At 47.8% G+C, this 20,296-nt stretch overlaps 1 protein-coding gene across 1 annotated transcript; it reads right to left on the reverse strand.

Annotated features, from left to right (window-relative positions):
* Positions 1-19,170: 19,170 nt before the first annotated feature.
* LOC149349379 (uncharacterized) lies at positions 19,171-19,764 on the reverse strand. Its single transcript, XM_089575444.1, has one exon. The coding sequence runs from the start codon at positions 19,720-19,722 to the stop codon at positions 19,171-19,173; it is 552 nt and encodes a 183-aa protein (XP_089431570.1). The 5' UTR covers positions 19,723-19,764.
* Positions 19,765-20,296: the final 532 nt, after the last annotated feature.

The following is a 20,296-nucleotide window of genomic DNA, read 5'->3' on the forward strand; positions in this document are numbered from 1 at the left end:
TGCATATTCGCCGATGACTATGTAATTTATTGTACCGTTACTAACATTTCTGAACAAGTGGCTCTTCAAGATGAGCTCAAACGCATCAATGAATGGTGTGACCTCTGGCTAATGACACTAAACGCTAAAAAATGCAAACTCGTCTCATTTCAGCGTCAACGCAACCCCCTTGTTTTTTCCTATACAGTTGCCAACTCATCTATAGAAAGCGTCCAATCATTCAAGTACCTCGGTGTAACACTCTGTACAGATCTTTCTTGGCGAATACACATTACCACAATCATATCATCTGCCAATAGATATCTAGGATTCCTAAACCATTATCTTCGTCATGCACCGCAGCAAGTGAAACTTCTAGCTTACAAAACCCTTATTAGACCTAAACTCGAGTACGCCAGTCCCATCTGGAATCCACACCAAATATACCTAACAAATGCACTCGAATCAGTTCGAAACCGCGCCATTCGCTTCGTTCATTCTGCATATTCATATGCGATCAGCGTTTCATCTCTATAGAATACTTCCGGTCTCGAAAGCCTTGAAGCTCGCCGTCGCGTCGCCTGCAAGTGTTTGCTCCACAAGTTTTTCCATAGCACTCATAATCAAACACCTTACATTTCTCATCCGACCCGCATATCTCACCGCACCGCACACCCATTTCAGATCGCCCGGCCTCTATCGCGTACTGCTACTTTTTCAGTTTTTTTCCCCGCACCATTGTTGACTAGAATGCCCTCCCCACCGATGTTGCCGCCATCACGTGCCCACCTTCATTCTTATCCGCTGTAATCATTTGTATCATACTTCAAAGATTGCTCAATATGATTGTTTATGATTGCCGCATGCATATTTATGATTGTTGAATACAATAAGCCACCCCTTATGTAATACTCCCTGAAGGGGGTCTTTAAAGTGAAGAAAGTGAAGCCTTATTCTTCTGTGCCCACTGCCTCCCTTGCTCGAGTCGGCTGGCGCCTCTGGCTGCTGCCACCCTCCCGATCCTGCGCGCCAATCAGCCAGCGCTTTATAACAGCGCTGATATTCTTCAGGGTTGCTTGTTCAGGGTAGTGTGCTCTCAGGCAGGCTACGATAAAAGAAGAGAGCAAAAACAAATGCCACCACTTCAAAAAGGCTGAAACCAGCTCAGCAGTGATATTCCAACCAAATAATCCAGTGCTTTGTAGTCCAGACTCGAATATAACAGTAGTCAGCACTATATTCTGTAACCATTGCAATATTTATTCAATTTGAACCCAAAATAACATGCGGCAATTAGGGCAAAATGCAATAAACTAGAATATATGTCCTTTGTACATAGCATCCATTATGATATATTTGTGGACAGTCTTCAATGTCTTCACAACAGTATTATAAATGTTTTAGCTGAAATCAGGGCATTATATACTGAAAAATCTGGCATTGTGTGTACCATTATAAATAGCACTAAACAATTGCAAGCAGTATTAGAAATTCAATATTTTTACAATTGCATGAAACCTGATGTAGTATACAGTAGCAATTGTTTTAACAAGTTGCTTTAATGAGGCAATCTAAGCCAACAATAAAACAGCTGTACTACCGCCAACATGCATATTTACCCTTAAATACAGGCAAATCATTTAAAACCTGCATTTCATTACGTCCACGTCACAGCAGTGCCAAAATTAAGAATGAATACGAAATTTTTTCATGAAAAAGTAGACTAAATAGAATAGAATCTCGAAGCACTGAAATTTTTTTTTCCTGGGAAAACATTGCGGGGTTCAATGTACCAGAAGCAACAGATGGACTATGAGGGACACCTTAGTGGAGGGCTCCAGGAATTTCCACCACCTGGGACAAATGTATTGTACTGAAAATATATGGCTGATAAAATGACCAGCATGTTTAGCACAGCATGACAATTCTTCACCGTTGTGCTGAAGAATTTCCGGCTCCATTACTTGGAGCCGAATGCCACATGTCCAATGCACGCAATAAGCCTCTCTGAAGGCCAAAATGAACGTACTCACCACTGCCGAGTTGTTCAAGTGGTACGCTTTGTCGAGTGGACACTAGAGCATACTGTGTCTTAGGAAGATCAGTGAAGTGCGGCCTATGAAGCAGTGAATTAACTGCCGCTCTCCTGATATGATATTTCACAGTCCAAGCCCTCAACTGGCTCCTTATCTCCTCTGGACACTCGGCATTGTCGGGAACATCAAACAAGTCATGTTCATAAGGCCCCACGAGACCAGTGTTTTGACCGTGCAAGTCACTTCCAACTGACTCAGCTTGATCTGCACTTGAACACTGTTCCTCAGCTGCCACGAGAGAGGATTCAAAAATATTCACTGCTGCATATGCTTGCCCTAAGCTGTCCCCGAACGGTGCAAATCTGTCGTTTCCAACACTAGCTAAACGTGATGGATTGTCGGACTGCAAATGGGGGAATTTCTCAGAGCATGCTGCCGGTTCTGCGTCTTCTGCGACTTGCTGCAAACACCGAACGCTGCCCCCCTTCGCCAGATAAAGCTCTCGGCGACGTTTCGCCCTCAAGAACCGCTCTATGATAAGGTCTTACCTTCCAACGTTTAGGTCAGGTGGCGTTGTCATGGTGAAAGGCCAAGACGCGGCACTGCAGGAACAACCAATGCTTCAAATCCAAACGAAGCACTTTGCCAGCTACGCCGCTACGAGAGCATGAGTATGAAAAGCGCGGGAAGAGCACCGCGTCGCAGATTCAGTCGTTGTGACTGACACCGCGCTTTCGTAGATGTGCTGTCAAAGATATGTTCGCAAAGAACAAATAATAAAATAAATGTGTTGTTTTATTCATTTTTTCAAATTATGCAAGTTAAAATTTACATTACTTCACTACGTCTAGATAAAAAAACAATTGCTCGCCAATTTCAACAAAACATCGAAACCGAAACTTTTGAGCTTTGGTTTCGTTTGGTGTCATAATTACGGGACTGTCCTTTTATCTCTTGATGAAACTGCACTCGTCCGACAATTATTTAAATGCTCAGCATTAAAACGAAATTAATGCCGCAGCATTGCATCTGCATATTGCTTACACATTACATTTATAAACTGATAATAATGATTGATAATTTATTGATAATGACTGCATGCATGTTAGGCTCAACATGCATGAAGTCATGCGCGCAGTGTATTCGTAAAAAAAAAATATTGGGACGATATGAAACGTACGTCGATCGAGCGTTTCGTCCGCAATTTCCACGCGCCTACTGCGCGTGCGTCTGGCATATACGTCACCGACCAAGCCAGTGGGGCTGAAGCCGCGAAGAGACAATGTATCTTCGCCAGTCTTTAGTCGCGGAGGTCCCGTCCCCCGTCCCCTAGGCCTGCGTGCCAGGGACGGGGAGTAGGGGGCCTCCTACATCGGTGGAAATAAAAGTTGTTATCAATCAATCAATCAGTGGGTAGCCAACCATGGCCCTACGATGGTCCCCGTGCGGTTGCCCGAGCGTTGGGTGCCGACTAATTGCCTATCATTTGCCGGTAGTTGGCTGAACGTTTTTGGCCAACTATTAACCAGCCCAATTGGCAGCCAGCCACGGCCCGACTAGGGGCCGCCATTGGTTGGCCGAGGATACCGGCTGCCGAGCACTCTCCAATTGCTTACCGATGGTCGGCCGTCGGCCAATTTCACTTGGGAAGACACGGACACAAGGGAGACACACAGGACGGTCGCTACTTACAACTGAAGTTTATTGAATGAAACCAGGCAAGATAACAGAGAAGAGGAGATAAAAACATTTAAATTAGGAAGCACTCAAACAGCGTTATCGTCGAACAAGATTTACAAATTAGCAGATATGAAAAGCATTTCCTTGTCACATAGAAACACTAAGGCAGCACTGACGCATGTATCTTCCTTTAGCGAATGTATATTGAACGCCTCTACAATTTCCCTAGTAAGCTGATCTTTGTGGCAGTCAATGACAACAGAGCTTTTGAAATCCGGATAACAGCCAGGACACATTTTTGTTTTTCCATCTTTTTCTTTAGCATTGATGTGGCCAACAAGATGCCCCTTGACACCATTCCTGACATCACTGTTGCGTTCTCGCAGCCTGTCGTTGAGGCATCTGCCTGTCTGGCCTATGTACTTCCGGCCGCATTTCAATGGAATAGAGTAGATTGCATTCTTTTCACATGTGACATACTGGTGCTTATGCTTCTTTTTGCATTTTATGGCTTTTTTAGGACGAGGGTTCACGGGATTACACAGGTTTGATAACTTGTCGGGAGCGGAGAACACGAACTGTACTTTTGCACGGCTCATTATCCTCTTGAGGTTGTGGGAAAGGGTGTGGCAGTATGGAATAACCGTCCCTTTTTGTTTGTTTCTTTTTTCATTCTTTGGAATAGGCTCGCTAGGTTCAGCCTTTCCGAACTGAGAAATTGTATGCTTCAGCAACTTCTGTGCGACAGAAACCAAAAGATGAGGAGGGTAACTTGCTTCCCTTAGCCTGTTGCACTGATTAAGAAAACTAGACTCTATACAATGTGTACAGCACTTTTTGAGCGCGCTCGAGAGGCATAAGTTAGCGATGGCCCGCTTTACTATCTTAGAATGAACCGAATGGAACGAAAGGACCGGTTTTTTGCACCGCGGTTGATAGGACCAGCAAGTGTGACGTGCCTGGAGGTGGAGTTTTATGTCCAGAAATTGAATAGACCGGTCTTCTGGCACCTCATGCGTGATGGTTAAGGGAGATAAGGCCGTGCTAAAGCATTTTAAGATCTGTTGTACAGTGGCCTGAAAGTTCTGTTCGTTTACGCTTGTCAGAACCAAATAGTCATCTACATATCGAAAAATTTTAACCACAGAAAAACGTCCAAGAATCTCAGCTAACTGTCTGTCCACTGATGCCAAAAAGAGTTCGCTTAGAATTGGAGAAATGCAAGAGCCTATGGGAACTCCTGTTTTTTTAAGGTAAACGTTCCCATCCCAAGAGCAAAACGTCGAGAAGAGGTACATCGTTAATAGTTCAAGGAACCCTAGCACCGACACCCCTGCGGCATTTTGGAAAGCTACGGAGCCATGACGGTCTATCCATTGTTCTAGGTACAAAAGTAACTTGTCTTGGGGGATAGAATAATATAAATCTTTTACGTCACTACAAACGGCCATTAACCCACCACTTCGAGTTTTCAGAAACTTAACTACGTTAAGGGAACTTTTTGTCACTCCGTTTTTGAGCGCCCGTCCTCTGTGTCTCCCTTGTGTCCGTGTCTTTTTAGCGCTATGTGGCAAGTGAACCATCACCAACTCGCCCAAACTTCTTCTCTGGAAAAGTTTCGAAGTTTCGAAAGTTTCGAACGTGCACTGACATCCCACAGCGCACGGGTGCCTTTTGCGTTTCGCGTCCATCGAAACGCGGCCGCCAAGTTCAAGTTGGGGGTTCGCGACGCCAGCGCCACAGCGGCGAACCGTGAAACGTCGGGGCGCTGCCGGAGCAGTCGCTCTGCTAGCTTTGTGTGCACGTGTGGTGGGTGTATTGCGAGGGGCACAATCTTCGCGATTACAGAAGCGATCCCGCCGCAGCAAAACGAAGGTATTACGAAGAATAGTGTCGGGATGCTGTGATGCTTGTCTCGCGCCTGTGGTTCCGCACCACCAACACTTAACACCTCGTTCGCGCCACACGTGTTACCAGTCTAAAGCTAATATTCTCACAAAAATTAAGTACAAGCACTGCATAAGAACTGAAATAAATTAGAGGAGCAGTAGGCCTAGCTTCACAGAGTTTATAGTCAATCTGCCTCACGACTCAGCGCGTGGGTTCTGTCCCAGCGCGCAGAGCATGTCCCATAATTTTACCGGGTTTTCTAGTCGACTGGCAAGCTTGGCCATGCAGACATGTATTTCTTCTCCGCTTCGGATACTTTCTTCCCCCGATCTGCATAATTTGCTTTAGTGATGCTGTAATATAAAAGATAAAGCGTATGTACAGGGTGATCCACTCTTACCATGAACACGTGAGTATGCGGCCGCGCTCTTCGGAACGCCAGTGCATCTGCCCCGCCGCGCATGAAAGGGAAGTGGCGGACGACACGCAGCACCACCTCCAGATCCTCCGGAGTGTATGCCATTTTGCTTCGATGTGCGGCCGTGCCGAACGCATGGGCGCTCCGAAGAGCGCAGCCGCATACTCACTAGGTCACGGTAAGAGTGGATCACCCTGTACTCCTGATGCGGCAACCGACTACTACGATCAGCGGGTGCGTGGTTTCATTTCGTAGGGCTGTAGTACTTTCCATATTTCAAGCACATAATTAAACAGTAATAAGGGAGTAATTACTCATCGACATCCACCCCAGCGCCGCCATACGGCTACAAAGGAAAGCTATACAGCTTTCCTTTGTAGCCGTATGGCTGCCCTCGGGTGGATGTCAATGAGTAATTACTCCCTTATTACAAATCTACTCCACCTTGGGGGATTCCCCTAAACATTTGACCAACATAGTTAAACAGTGAACTTACACTAGGCACAGGACATTTTCGCTGACTTGAAAAACGCATTTTACCGTCCAATGGGCCTCCTTACCCTTGTATTTTTCCTTTGAGCTGTACAAATAATGCCCGGATTATTGGCTACAGACAACATGCCGCCGCAAAAATGCTTGTACCGGACAGTTGCTTTTAACTGTGTAATGTGGAGAAGTTCTTATGATGAATCATCATCATCAGCCTGACTACGCCCACTACCGGGAAAGGGCCTCTCCCAGGTCTCTCCAATTAGCCCTGTCATTTGCTAGCTGCGGCCACCATATCACAGCAAACTTCTTAATCTCATCCATCCACCTAACTTTCTGCCGCCCCCTGCCACGCTTGCCTTTTACTGGAATTCTTCACTCCGTTATCCTTAAGCACCAGCGGTTATCTTGGCTTCGCATTACATGCCCTGGCCAAGCCTATTTCATCCTCTTGATTTCGATTACGATTTCATTAACTCGCTTTTGTTCCCTGGCCCACTCTGCCAGCTTCCGGTCTCTTAAAGTTATACTTGTCTTTATTAAGGCGGAAGCCTTTAATGTCTCATCGTTGTAAGCAGCAGTTGTCGACAGAAATGTCACGCTTTTCAATTGGTGGAAACGGTCGTGACGTCACAGTGCGCGAATTTCAAACGGGGCCAATTGTACTTTGGCTAGTAACCATGCAACCAATTGAAGGGATCGTATAGTGATGTTCCAAGTAAGTGGGACTGAGCTTAGTTAATTGCTTAATTACCCAATTAACCTAATTAGCTTTTCTAGTCAGGCCATATAAATAAATAAAACCGAGTAGAAAATTGGTTGAGCTCGGGAATCGAACCCCGGTCTTCGGCGTGCGAGACGAGCATGCGATCCACTCCGCCATGCCAGCTCGATGGTTTGGAATGAACAAAGGCGCGTCTAGTGAATACGGTGTCTTCGCTCACTCTCATCCTCCTCCCTTCCCTTCCGGCGAGGTTTAGGTGTCCACCGACAAATGAGAGACAGATACGTTTCCTTTCCTCAAAAGCCAATTTACCGACGAGCGAGGCGTAGAACCGAATGGGCGATGGCGTTCTATGGACTCCTTGGCAGCTTTGCAAGACGCTGTCGCGTTCCACTCTTAGAGGCGAAGCTTAACATCTTAACCACACATCAGTGACCCCACTTTAGGTCAAAAAAGTGCCCCCTGAATTTTGACGGGTGTCCACCGAGATATGTGAGACAGTTACTGCGTAATTTCCTTTCCTCAAATACAATTTTCATTTTCTTCATTACGGCTGCTCTTTATCTAGCTTCTTTCACTCCCACTTCCTCCCTTCCTCTACGGTGCGGTTCAGGTGTCCACCGAGATGACAGAGAATTACTGCGCCATTTCCTTTCCTCAAAAAGCGTTGCGTTCAAAGGGCGAGGCATCGCGCCGATGTTCCATGGACTCCCTGGCAGCGCTACAACACGCTGTCGCGTTCCACTCCTAAAGGCGAAGCTTAAGCGTCATTAATTCACAGTTAATTAGTATTCACGTATTAATTAGTAATTAACCATTAATTTGTGCTTTGTCATCACTTAGTAATTAGTACTCAATTATATGTGACGCCACCACTGCCACAGAAGCACCGAAGGTGGTGCGGAAAACGCTTCCGCCTCTACGCACTTTAGACAGTCAAAGTGCCCCCTGAATTTTTCCCTCCATAGTTCGCTGCGTTTTCCTTAGCTGAACCCTTTTTATTAGCCTCCATAATAAAATAAATTTGTAAGCATATTTATCGTCATGTCATTTTTGACAGCCATGTGGTGATGTTTTTCAAGGTTTGTCGACTGTCTGTAGAACGTCTATAGACAATTGTCTACTGAAGGTTTAGTAGACAGAGGTCTATAGACTGTCGATAGGCAGAGGTCTATAGAATTTCCGAGCCAGAAATCTACGGAACGCTGTTGACAGTCTATAGACCTATGCCTACTAGAGCAGTGCACTTTTATTGTGAAAGCACTCATAAGCTCATTAACACCGACCACGAATCTTGTCCATCCTATCTTTATTGTGCCGACATTTAGCAGCAGTGACGTCACGTTAAGATAAAGAAAGCATAAAACACGTAGATACCCGAAACTCAGGTGGCGCCCAACACTACGGTAAATTGTGTCGGGCCGCTCCCCAAATTTGGCCCATCCAGCCCCAAAATATTACCTTGGGTGACCTGGGCAAAAAGCGATGTGGAGCCATAACTGACTCCTCCCAACACAATGATGGCCACTGGTTCACAAAGGCTGGTTCGCATGCAAGCAAATGAGCAGTTGAGCGGCGCGTCGTAGCGAAAATTTCATACTTGTTACAACCTCGCCGCTCATCGCAGCGACGACTCAAAACTGGTTTTACCGCCGCGGCGGCAGGATTCTCTAGCAGTTTCGCTTGCATGTGAAACAGGATTAAGGCTTAATCACGCTGGCGAGTCGCGAAGGCGACGCGACTTGCACTGGTCGACTCGCGACGTGCGCCGAGCTATATGAAGTGCTCACACAGGCGAATAGAGTTTGCGACTAACTTTCCGAGACCTCACTCTTCCCCTTCAGCTCGCACATGACGGTGCGAGCGAAAAAAGTGTGACCATGCTGAAGCGCTGCTCTGAAAGCACGGAAAGCTATAGTGCAGCAGCGACGAAGCCATCGGTGCCTGTGCATGCGCCCGTGCTTTCTCCAACCCAGCGGCCTGTGGCGCTACCGAAAGTCAGTTTCTCTTTCTGGCTGCCGTCACGTGTTCGTCTCCCCATGTACATTTTGTACCTCTACTACCACATGCGAAGAAAAGGCCCAGGCGTCACCTCACGACGCGTAGTGAGAGAAAGCTAATGGCGAAAAAGCATATCGTTGATCGTCAATCAGTTAAAATTACTTGCACTAATCGTTCCCGATATCACAAAACGCAGATTGCATATACTTGCACGCATTCATTGCACGCATTGCACTCAGATTATTAACCGCAGCTTGAAAATAAACCATTCAAAGTACTTTGAAATTAAAACTGGAGAAATATCACGCCATCGTCACAGCTTGTACATACCAATGCCCACAGTCCGGAATGACTGCTTTAAATTTAGTTTTTTCCCAAGAACCATTAGGAATGGAATATGCTACCAAACTCTGTTGTCACCTCACAATCACTTAGGGCATTTTTAGATAAGCTGCATGATGTTTTATTGTCTACATGAATTATATGCCAGTGTTTTATTTTTTGTATAAGTGGTGAACGCTTTATGTACCGAATTTTTGTGCCCGTTTCAATGTTTGTGTTTTTGCTATTTTTTATACCTCATTATCCACTCCTGTTATAGCCCGTGATCTGGGCTGACAGTATAAATAAATGAAATGAATGAAATGAATGATGCATGACCTTCTTGTCTCTATAAATGTGCAACAAACCTCCATATCTCTTTCCACATTTCAGTATTTCTTTAGCTGTGTAATGTGGTAGCGTGCGGCAGCCGAGCGGCCGCAGCAGAGAACCAGCGAAGACCGGTGCAGGACAAAGAATCAGCGTTTATTTGTCTGACGCTTCTTTTATACGCAGCGGTTGCTTATCCGCTGCTGCTATCAGTGCGCGTCATGGCAAAGTGACGCGTCATGCACTTGACGCTATCACATTCCTTCCCTCCAAGATCTTCGCCTCCACTCATTAGCTGCAGTGGCGGAAATCGTGGGAGGTATATCGGTCTGGTGGTTTCCGGGCGCGCTGGCTTCTGCGCAGTGTTGTTGGTGGAGAGTCGGAAGGCGCTTCAGCTTGCGCCTCAGGATGTGCGTTGTGAGCAGCTGGCAGCTGCAATTCTTGCCCGTCTTGTGGTGGCGGGGTCGGGGTTCGTGCGTCATCGCGAAGAGGGGGTACTGCCGCGTCCGCGTCATGCTGCGCCTCTTGTGGTGGGGAGGGGAGCGTCTCCTGATGACGCTCAAAGTCGTCGGTGTCGGGTTGTCTCGGGGCTTCCGCCCCGGTGTCCAGTCCTGCATACTGGAAAGAGCTGCGCGATCGCAAATGATCAACATGAACGTGCCGAACTGTGTTCTGAGTCTCTACGAGATGGGTCACAGGGCTGACTAGCCGCACTATACGCCCTTCCGTCCATGACACCTTCTCTTGCCGGACAGTCTTCACGTACACCCAGTCTCCTTCCTTAAACGAACGGAAAGTTGATCTCCGTTGGTCATGCTGCTGTTTTAGCCCTTCTTGCCTACTCTGCATGTCATCCCGAAATGATGGCCTTAGTAATGACAGTTTAGTGCGTGGAGTTCGTTTCAGAAATAGTTCAGCCGGACACTTGCCTGTTGCCGTGTTAGGGGTTGTCCTATACGCCAGCAGGAAGTCGTCTAGTCTCTCCCGCATCGATCTGTTGTTACCTCCCTTGTTGTCGTGCAGAAGCTGCTTACGAAGACTCCTTTTTACAGTTTGCACCGACCTTTCGGCAGCCCCGTTGGACTGCGGATGGTATGGCGGGCTGTACGTGCGTCGGATGCCACAGGCATCGAGGAAGTCCTGGAACTCCTGCGCTGAAAACTGGGGGCCGTTATCAGAAACCAGTTGTTCAGGGTATCCGTAAGCAGCAAACAGACTCCGCAAGCGCTCGATAGTCTTCGCGGCTGTAGTAGAGCGCATAGGAAACACTTCGATCCACTTTGAAAAAACGACATTTCTTTTGTGCGTGGACTCGTTTTCAAAGTCAAAAAGTCCACATGCACTCGCTGCCAGCAGCGGGCGGGAAACGGCCACGGCTCGAGTGGAGAACGGGGAGCGCTATTTTGCATTTGTTGGCAAATGCTACACGTTTTTACCGTGTTTTCGATGTCTGCGTCTAGGCCTGGCGACCAGAGCAAGCTACGTGCGAGCATCTTCATGCGTGAAGCACCGGGGTGTTCCGTGTGCAACAGACTTAACACTGCATTTCTCATCTTTGTTGGCACAATAACACGACTTCCTCATGTGACGCATCCCGCTTCCAGCGACAGCTCCGCACGTCTGTTATAGTACGGTACAAGTTGATGATCTTTGATTTGTGCTGGCCATCCTTCAAGCGTATATCTGTAGACTTTGCTGAGAATGCCGTCATACTTGCTAGCTTTGGCAACGTCTTTAGCCGTCAGTGGCGTAGTTTCAAAAACAGCGAGCGTATGTGTCTCATCAACGCTGTTTTCGGTTGCAACAGGCAGTCTGGACAGCGCGTCCGCCACTTCCATTTGAGATCCTTTCCGATATCTCAAGTCGTAGCGATAAGAAGCCAGGATTAACGCCCACCGTTGCATTCGAGCAGCCGCCAAAGATGGGACCTGCTTCCGTGGCCCTAAGATACCTAGTAATGGTTGATGATCCGTGAACAACGTGAAGGCCCTTCCATACAGGTAACGATGAAACTTCTTGAGAGCAAAGATTATTGCCAGCGCTTCTCGCTCGATCTGGGCATAGCCACGCTCAGCTTGCGATAACGTCCTGGAAGCAAAAGCGACAGGCTTTTCTTGCCCACTGGGAAGTATGTGAAAAAGAACCGCGCCGAGCCCATATTGCGACGCATCACAGCTTAGAGCCAAGGGTTGCTTCGGATTGTAGTAAGCAAGTACCGGACTGGTCGTGAGCAAGTTTTGTTTTTCGAAACGCGCGAGAACACTCGCTTGTCCATTTCCAACGCGTGCCCTTCTTCAGGAGCTCGTAGAGCGGCGCAGCCACAGTCGCCAAGTTCGACAGGAACTTGGAGTAGAATGTTACCATTCCCAGGAAAGACTTCAGTTCAGTACCATTTGTAGGCTCCGCTGCACGCTCTATTGCCCTTGCTTTCGAGCCCAGTGGCTTTATTCCATCCGCTGAAATTATGTGGCCCAGATAGCGGACTGCACTGCAAAAGAGCTTGCATTTTTCCATGCGCAGCGTCACATTGTGCTCCTGCAATCGTGTCAAAACTTCTTCAGCCTTTTCCGACATTCATTCTCACTTGAACCTCCAATGATGACATCATCAATATAACACCCTACTTGAGGGATACCCTTGAGAAGCCGGTCCATGAGCGACTGGAATATGGCAGGAGCACTGGCAATGCCGTAAGGGAGCCGTTGGTACTGGTAAAGGTCTTGGTGGGTGTTTATAGTTAAAATCGCCTTTGCATCTTCGGCAAGTTCTACTTGCTGGTAAGCGGCAGCAAGGTCTAGGACGCAGAATACTTTTGAGCCTGCCAATGTTGTGAACAAATCTTCTGGCAAGGGAAGAGGGTAGTGCTCAGTCAGCAGCACAGGGTTCACCGGGACCTTGTAGTCACCGCACAACCGCACTTTTGCTCCTCCGTCTTTCGGTACCACTACCAGCGGAGTCGCCCAATCGCTTCTGGTGACCCTTTTCAGTACCCCCGCCCGTTCCAAGGCGTCTAACTCTTCGGACACAGCTTGCTTCAATGCAAAAGGCACGGGACGGGCCTTGCAAAATACTGGCTTGCTGTCTGGCTTCAAGAGGACCTGTGCTTTGTAGCCCGTTATCAGCCCCATCTGCGGTGAAAACAAAGCCTCAAACTTCTTCTTAAGTTCCTCCACGGCGTCGTCTTGCTGTATAGCATGAACTTCCTGCCAGTTTAATTTCAGCTTCCTCAGCCAGTTGCGGCCGAGCAGACACGGCAACACTTTCCCACCGTCATCTACTATCAGAACAGGTAGAACGTCAGTTTTATTAGCGTGCTGAACACGCACATCAGCCGACCCTACGACCGGCACTAGTTCTCCTGTGTACGTTCGTAAAGGAACCGTAGCCGTCGTTAATGTCAGATGTGGAAACTTACGAAGAAAAACTGACTTCGGCATGACGGTGACGGACGCCCCTGTGTCTATTAGCATCCTTAAGGCCTGTCCTTCCACCAGAACTGTGACATAGTATGCAGACTTATTTGTTGTCATACTGTATATTTCTTGCTCTTCGTCAGACTCATCGGCCGAGCTATCGATCGCATTCAGCGCGTTCGGTTTGCCTGTGCGCTGCCTGCACTTTGATTTCAAGTGACCTTGCTCTCCGCAGTTATGACACTTGTACTTGCGATATCGGCAATTATTGGCCGCATGGCGTTTACCGCAACGAAAGCACTCTACGGGTTCAGTCTTGCTTCGATAATTGTCCTTAGCACGGTAGCCTTGACTCAGAACATCAACTTCTAGTCCTGAGCGCCTTTGTGGTATACTTTTCCGCTCTTCTAGCTTTACTTGTTGAGTCTGGGTGGCTGCTAGTTCACGATTTAACGCAATTTTGCACGCCTCTTCGAACGTTAGCTTTTCAGCGGCAAACAGCTCACGCTGAGTGTCGACGCAGCGTAGCCCGGCGACTAGCCTGTCTCTAAGCGCTTCGTCGAGAAACTTGCCAAACTCGCAAGTTCCGGCCAGGTGCTTCAGCTGCACAATGAATTCGGCTACAGTCTCTTGCTCAAGTTGCAATCTTCGGTTAAATCGGCACCTTTCCGCAATCACGGCCTTTCGGGGACTGTAGTGTGTTTTCAGTAGCGCCGTGACCTCGTCATACGTTTTGCTGGCAGGGGAATTCGGAACTAGCAGGTTCTTCAATACTTCATACACTCGAGGTCCTACTACAGTCAGGAATACGGCTAGCTTCTTGCCTTCAGCCACCTCATTTGCCAAGACGTAAAGCTCAAATCTTTCCAAGTAGGACTCGAAGCTGTCGCTCCTTTCGTCAAAAGTATCAATTTTTCCCACCTTCGCCATTGCAGCATTCGCCAGGCAGTAGTCTTCAGCAGCAACCGAAGAAAGCAGCCAACCGCCTCGATCCCCTCCTCGTCGCCAGTGTAATGTGGTAGCGTGCGGCAGCCGAGCGGCCGCAGCAGAGAACCAGCGAAGACCGGTGCAGGACAAAGAATCAGCGTTTATTTGTCTGACGCTTCTTTTATACGCAGCGGTTGCTTATCCGCTGCTGCTATCAGTGCGCGTCATGGCAAAGTGACGCGTCATGCACTTGACGCTATCACAAGCTGCACATGAAAATGAGGTGCTGCTCAATGAAAAGAATGAAAAATATTTATACAACCTTCTTGGTTGCCTCTGCGGAAAATTTCATGAAAAGACACGAACATCTCATGAAACATAGAGAAGACCAGCGCGTGCAGCAGAAAGGGCAGTGCGACCACCGAAGCGAGTGTTTCAACACGGACGCCTGGAGCGAGCGCGCGCGGATGGCTGCCGAGCGCATTGGTTTCAATAGACGATATGCGAAATGCGCAGCGCCATCTCTCGGCGCTCCGAGAACTAAGTCCTCCATGTTGGTACGGTACAGAAAACGAAACCGCTGCCCAGCGTTGTGTTATAACGGCTGCGCTTCGTTTGAAATGCAAAATGCCGATGCAGTGTCGCGCTACCCTCTCCACTGTGAAAAGACACTACGATGCGTGCCAGAACTAGGTGCGTTCCAGCTTTTCGCTTTTCTATTTTTTTAATCCGTCCCAACGTTTTAGTAACACAAAACACCATGCGAGGTATCATGTGTCAGCACGCGGATCAGTGCGTAGCTTTCGCTTTCTGCGCTGATTTTTGACAAATCTCTCGAGGTGATTTGCGTTTAAATTAAGATAAGGACCACAGCCTTTGTTGTCTCTGATCAAAATTAGAAGCCTATTTCGTGCATTTATTAACTCTCCGGTCGGGCGTGAATATATATAGACGCATACTTGAACAACATAATAGAGAAGGTAATTTTTTTGAGCGGGCCAATCACTCGTGCCGTGGCGAAATAAGTTCACTCGAAGAACCATATGCCGATTACTGCTTAGTTTGCTACGTGTTCAGTTAAGTTTCTCCCGTGTTCAATTAGTTTTAGAAGGGCGAGCAAACTCTCTGGACCATACGCATATGTTATGCACGTTAAGGAGTCTTTGTGAAGCAATACACCCTACGCATAAAAACTGAGGTGCGAATGCTTTATTTCTTGAGGATTCCTATACCTTCGATATCTGCGGCGAAGAAAATCTAAAAAAAAAGAAGCGAATAATATAGCTACTTTATTATGAAGGAGGGACGCATTTCTAAGCTAGAAAGTACGTGCAACAGTGTTCTGAAAACGCTTCAGGCCATCAGATTTTATTATCGTTGTGGCAAGCTCCAACAGCTTGCTTCGCAACAAAGCTATTTGTCCAAGTTTGGGAGTAAGCTAATTAAGTTTCGGAAGCAACCGAACATGCTAATTTCGCCCCTGCACACATAGCTTGACCAGCGTATCGAGTCCGTGCATGCACCTACAGCTGTAGCATCTTTCTCTAATCAAGCCGCCGCGGTGGCTCAGTGCTTATCTGAAAAAAAAAGCTGCGTCTTTGCTTACAATATTTTGAATTATATGTGCATGCCTACTTTCCTCTTGTTAACGTCGACTGACTGACTGCGTCTTAAGCAGGACGCGGTTTCAACGAATTGTGGCGAAAATCAACCGACGCCGGGCTCTGAAACGGTGACGTTGAAGACCGCGGATGCGCATTGCACAAAGGAATCGAATTACGCAGCTCGTCGAGGGTCTTGTGTGATTATACTGCAATGCACGAAGTTCCTGGCGTCGGCGCGAACGAAAGTTCGCACTGTCACAGAAGTTTGTCAACACACGTGCGCACACACCGCAAAATAACCGCTCGCTACCCTACCAGATGAATTCGCGTCCACCTGGGAATAAAATAGCCATGATAATGCGTGATGCTTGAACTGGTGCTTTAATGCGAGCATTAAAACGACAACAGCACACGGTCACGGTTCGACTTTCAAACCCACTTTCGAGTGCCGATTATTGAGATCATCAGCGCCAGACTTCAAGCGAAGTTGAGGACGCGGTAGGAGTAAGCTGGCGCTTATTGAAAGCACCTACATTTGGTCAAAGATCAGCTGTGAAAACAACGCAGCAGCTGAAGCTTGCCTGTTGAAATTCCACTCGCAAGAAGAAAATACGCATAGCAAACGATGCACCAGCTCGACGAGGTCGACCGAACCAAGATGGAAACCGGAAGTTGTGGGCGCGGTGTTGCCAGACCGCCAAGCAATTTCGCATATCGTCTATTACAACCCGGATATTAACGGCCCCGACGTTGTGTCATACTTCGCGACGCTGAGGATTCCTTGAGGAGTTCTGCGTCATGATGTCGCGCCCCATGTTCGGCCTTGCAAAAATATTGGTCAATGAGCGCCTGGTCCAAAAGGGTCGCTGGCGACTTGTTCGAGGATCCTCCTCTGTGACGAATCTGCTAATGTCGCGCTACCTCTGCGACATGCAGAAAATCCATGTAGTGTTCAAAACACTTGCAAGAAAATAGCAGTTCGCAGTTAGCAGCGAGGTGCTGGAAATGGCAAGGGAATAAGTGTACTCACGGCACACAGTGACAACTCATCCGGATCACGAGAGGAAGATAATTAGAAGAATAAGAATGGGATGGAGTGCATATGGCAGGTTCTCTCAAATCATGAATAGCAGTGTGCCAATATTCCCCAAGAAAAAAGTATACAACAGCTGTATCGTACCGGTACTCACCTGTGGGGCACAAACGTGGAGGCTAACGAAGAGGGTTCAGCTTAGGTTAAGGACAACGCGGTGAGCTTTGGAAAGAAAACTGATAGGTATAGCAATAAGAGACCGGAAGCGGCCGGAGTGCGGGGAGGGAACAGACGCCGGTTAATGACATCCTAGTCGAAATTAAGAGGAAGAAGTGGGCAGGGCATGCAATGCGAAGGGAAGATAACCGATGCTCCTTAAGGGTAACGTAGTGGGTTCCAAGAGAAGGCAAGCGTAGCAGGGAGCGGCAGTAAGTTAGGGGGACGGATGAGATTAAGAAGTTTGCAGGGCCACAGTGGCCCCAGCTGGCAAAGGGCAGGGTTAATTGGAGAAGACTTTGCCCTGCAGTGGGCGTAGCTAGGCTATGGTCATCATGACCTCCGCGACTCGCCAGTGTGAACGCGCCCTTTCCAAACGCTGAGGACTTCGCTTGTCCGACTCCGCTGTGCCTTGCGGGAAGCAATAGACCTCTCCTCGGGTACGTCACGCGAGGCGAGTGACGTCACGGCGATGACGTTTCCGGCTCACGCCGGGAACCCGATGGGGAAAACAGTCCTCCGTTTGCGTGCGATCCCGTATAGTTTTGCTGGGCGAGCAAGTAAGCTATCGCAGTGCGGGCGCCGGAATCCGTGCCTCGACCCTGTCTCGTGATGCCTGCGAGCTGCTGTGCCGTGGGATGCACTAACCGTGCCAAGAAAGGCACCGGCATCCGCTTTTTTCGTTTTCCGCGGGACGAGAATCTCCTGAAGGTGTGGGAGCGCGCAATGCGTCGAGATAAATGGAAGCCAAGACCGGCACATAGGATATGCGGAGCGCACTTCATCTCTGGTAAGAAGCATTCCTTTCTTTCGCTTGCTGATTTTGAAAAGCTAGCGAGGTGAATGACACTGTGAACTTTTTTTCTCATCTTATCCGCCAACGCAGGCGCCCCGTCCTCGTTACCGGACCACCCGGAGCGAAGCCAGAGGAAACGAGCAGTTGCACCTTGAAGAGCAGTGCAGCCACATGGGTGCAAACTTCTCCTAACCTAAAAGATACGTTTGTAACCGTTAAATTTCAAGCGTTACGAGAGCGCACACACTTTGAAACTAAAATAAAATACCAATCCAGCTACCCACAAGTGGCACATATTCAGCCACTAAAATATCAGAACCTCGATAAAAATTTTTGAAGTCCGATGTGCACGCGCATGGTAGCGGGGTATCAACATCTTAGTCGTTGCAAACTGGTAGTATGGGACAAGAAAGCGTAAAGTAGGTTAGCTGTGCAGGGTTTGAATTCGGGCGACGCATGGGATGTAAGGGGCGTCGCGGTGCTCGGAACCGGAGCAGTTTCAGCCGCCTAGGGACCCTTTTAACAGACCCGACACCGCACGGTCATGAGCGTTTTGTTTTTCGCAATGGCTCTGAGCAGTGACCGCGCAGAGGACACAACAGTTAGAGCAGATTCTCCCCCAACGAAGCGACAGTCAGCGTTCTCAGCTTCAGCCCCGTCGACAAGCGGCCGAGATCGAATCAGCGATGCCATGGCGGCGGCGGTTGCGATACAGAACGGGATAACACAATCAAAGTATAAGACCTCGCATGCGCTAACACAATAAAAATATATGACATCCTACGCACTGCATTATTGTACACTGACTTGACACGTGAACAGTATTCTGACGTGACGGTTAGCGTTTCGAATCTACCGCATGCAATTATCTTTCTGCTGATCAAGGTAGCGCGTTAAAACGCTGTTGTTCGACATCCCGCCGAACAATCAATCAATCAATCAATCACTTTATTTCAGCTTTTTTTTACAAAAACTGAGGGCGGCAAGAAAAAAGCAGTCATTACGACCGCTTGACAAGCCTCGCCACCCCTACAAAGAGGCAGTTTGCTAGCGACTATGATGGTTACTTCATACACTGGTAACAACGCAAGGTACACGGAAAGACAAGGCATGTAAATATATGCATAAAAGGAAACATTTTTTTTAAATACGTGCATAAAAAGAAACTTTTTTTTTTAAATACATGCATGAAAGGAAACTGTTTTTACTTTGCATGGACAAGTACTACTTCCGCACAACAGAATAAAGGTTTTACACAACATTTACGGTTCAATGCAATAGAATTCTATACATGGGTACGCATACTGTGGGACCTACCTTGCAAACACATTTCGAATAGCCGAGACAGACATGCTGAGCAACGTGTCGCAAAATGGCGTGTTCAAGTATTTGGGAAGAATGTATTTTAGTGTGGAAAAGCCATAGTTTGTTCTGCATCGTGGTAATGAATAGATGATACGCTGTCGTGTCATATACGGTGTCCGATGTGGTGTAAGTGTCACAATGCTAGAAAAAAATGTGTCGTCTTCGGCTATTATTTTTTTATAGAAGGATGCAAACCTGTAATCGAACATTCTTGTTACGGGTATCATTCTGTATTGCTGGTAGATAGGACGTGTCGGAGCATCATATGGTACATTAGCAATTACGCGAAGTGTTCTTTTTTGCAGTACTAGAAGCTTCTGGATGTTAGATGCTGTGGTTTGTCCCCATACAAGGAAGCAATACGATACATAAGAATAAAAGAACGCATAGTACAGATTCAGCTTAGTTTTGGCGGGTAAAATATGTTTATTCCGCGAAATTATCCCAATATATCTGGAAAGGGATAGGCACACTTTGCTTACATGAGCGTCCCACGACATAGTAGCAGTAAATACCACTCCGAGTAATGTGAGGGTTTCCACGTACTCAATGGGGGCGTTGTCGAAATAGAGTGGTGGAACACTGCCTATATGCTGCCCCTTCGGATGGAACAATAAAGCTTGAACTTACCCGGTCATGCATGTGCAGTGAGCTGCCTGCACGCTTCCTTCTCGCAAAAGCGTCCACGCTTCGTACGGCTCGCCGGTGGTCCCCTGCGACGGGGTCACTTCTGCTTTTAAAAAGCAGCACTCTAAACCAAAGTCGGCTGCCAAAACTTGGCGCACGTGCCCTTCCGCTGCAAGAACGTACGCCTTCAGCGAACGGTAGCACTTCATGCTCTCAGTAGTGCAAGGGCCGGGCGTCTGAACGAGATAAACGTATATGTCGCCAAAACGCACGTTTTGCCACAATTTCGGGTCGTTTCTCCAGTCCTTCAAAACGAAGGGGTCAGGGTACTGTTTCCCGTCGACTTTCAACTTTTCAACATATCGCTTCCGGGCGATTTTAGGCAGTGATTTCGCGTACTCTGACAGCTGCATCGCTTCCGAGGCACGTACGAGAGCGTTGGATGCC

The sequence above is a fragment of the Amblyomma mixtum genome, chromosome 3 (genome assembly GCF_055824585.1).
Source record: "Amblyomma mixtum isolate Tamu chromosome 3, ASM5582458v1, whole genome shotgun sequence".
Lineage (NCBI taxonomy): Eukaryota > Metazoa > Arthropoda > Arachnida > Ixodida > Ixodidae > Amblyomma > Amblyomma mixtum.

Coding starts and splice junctions, on each gene's coding strand:
- LOC149349379 (XM_089575444.1), bottom strand. CDS start 19,722: ATGTCGTGGGACGCTCATGTAAGCAAAGTGTGCCTATCCCTTTCCAGA.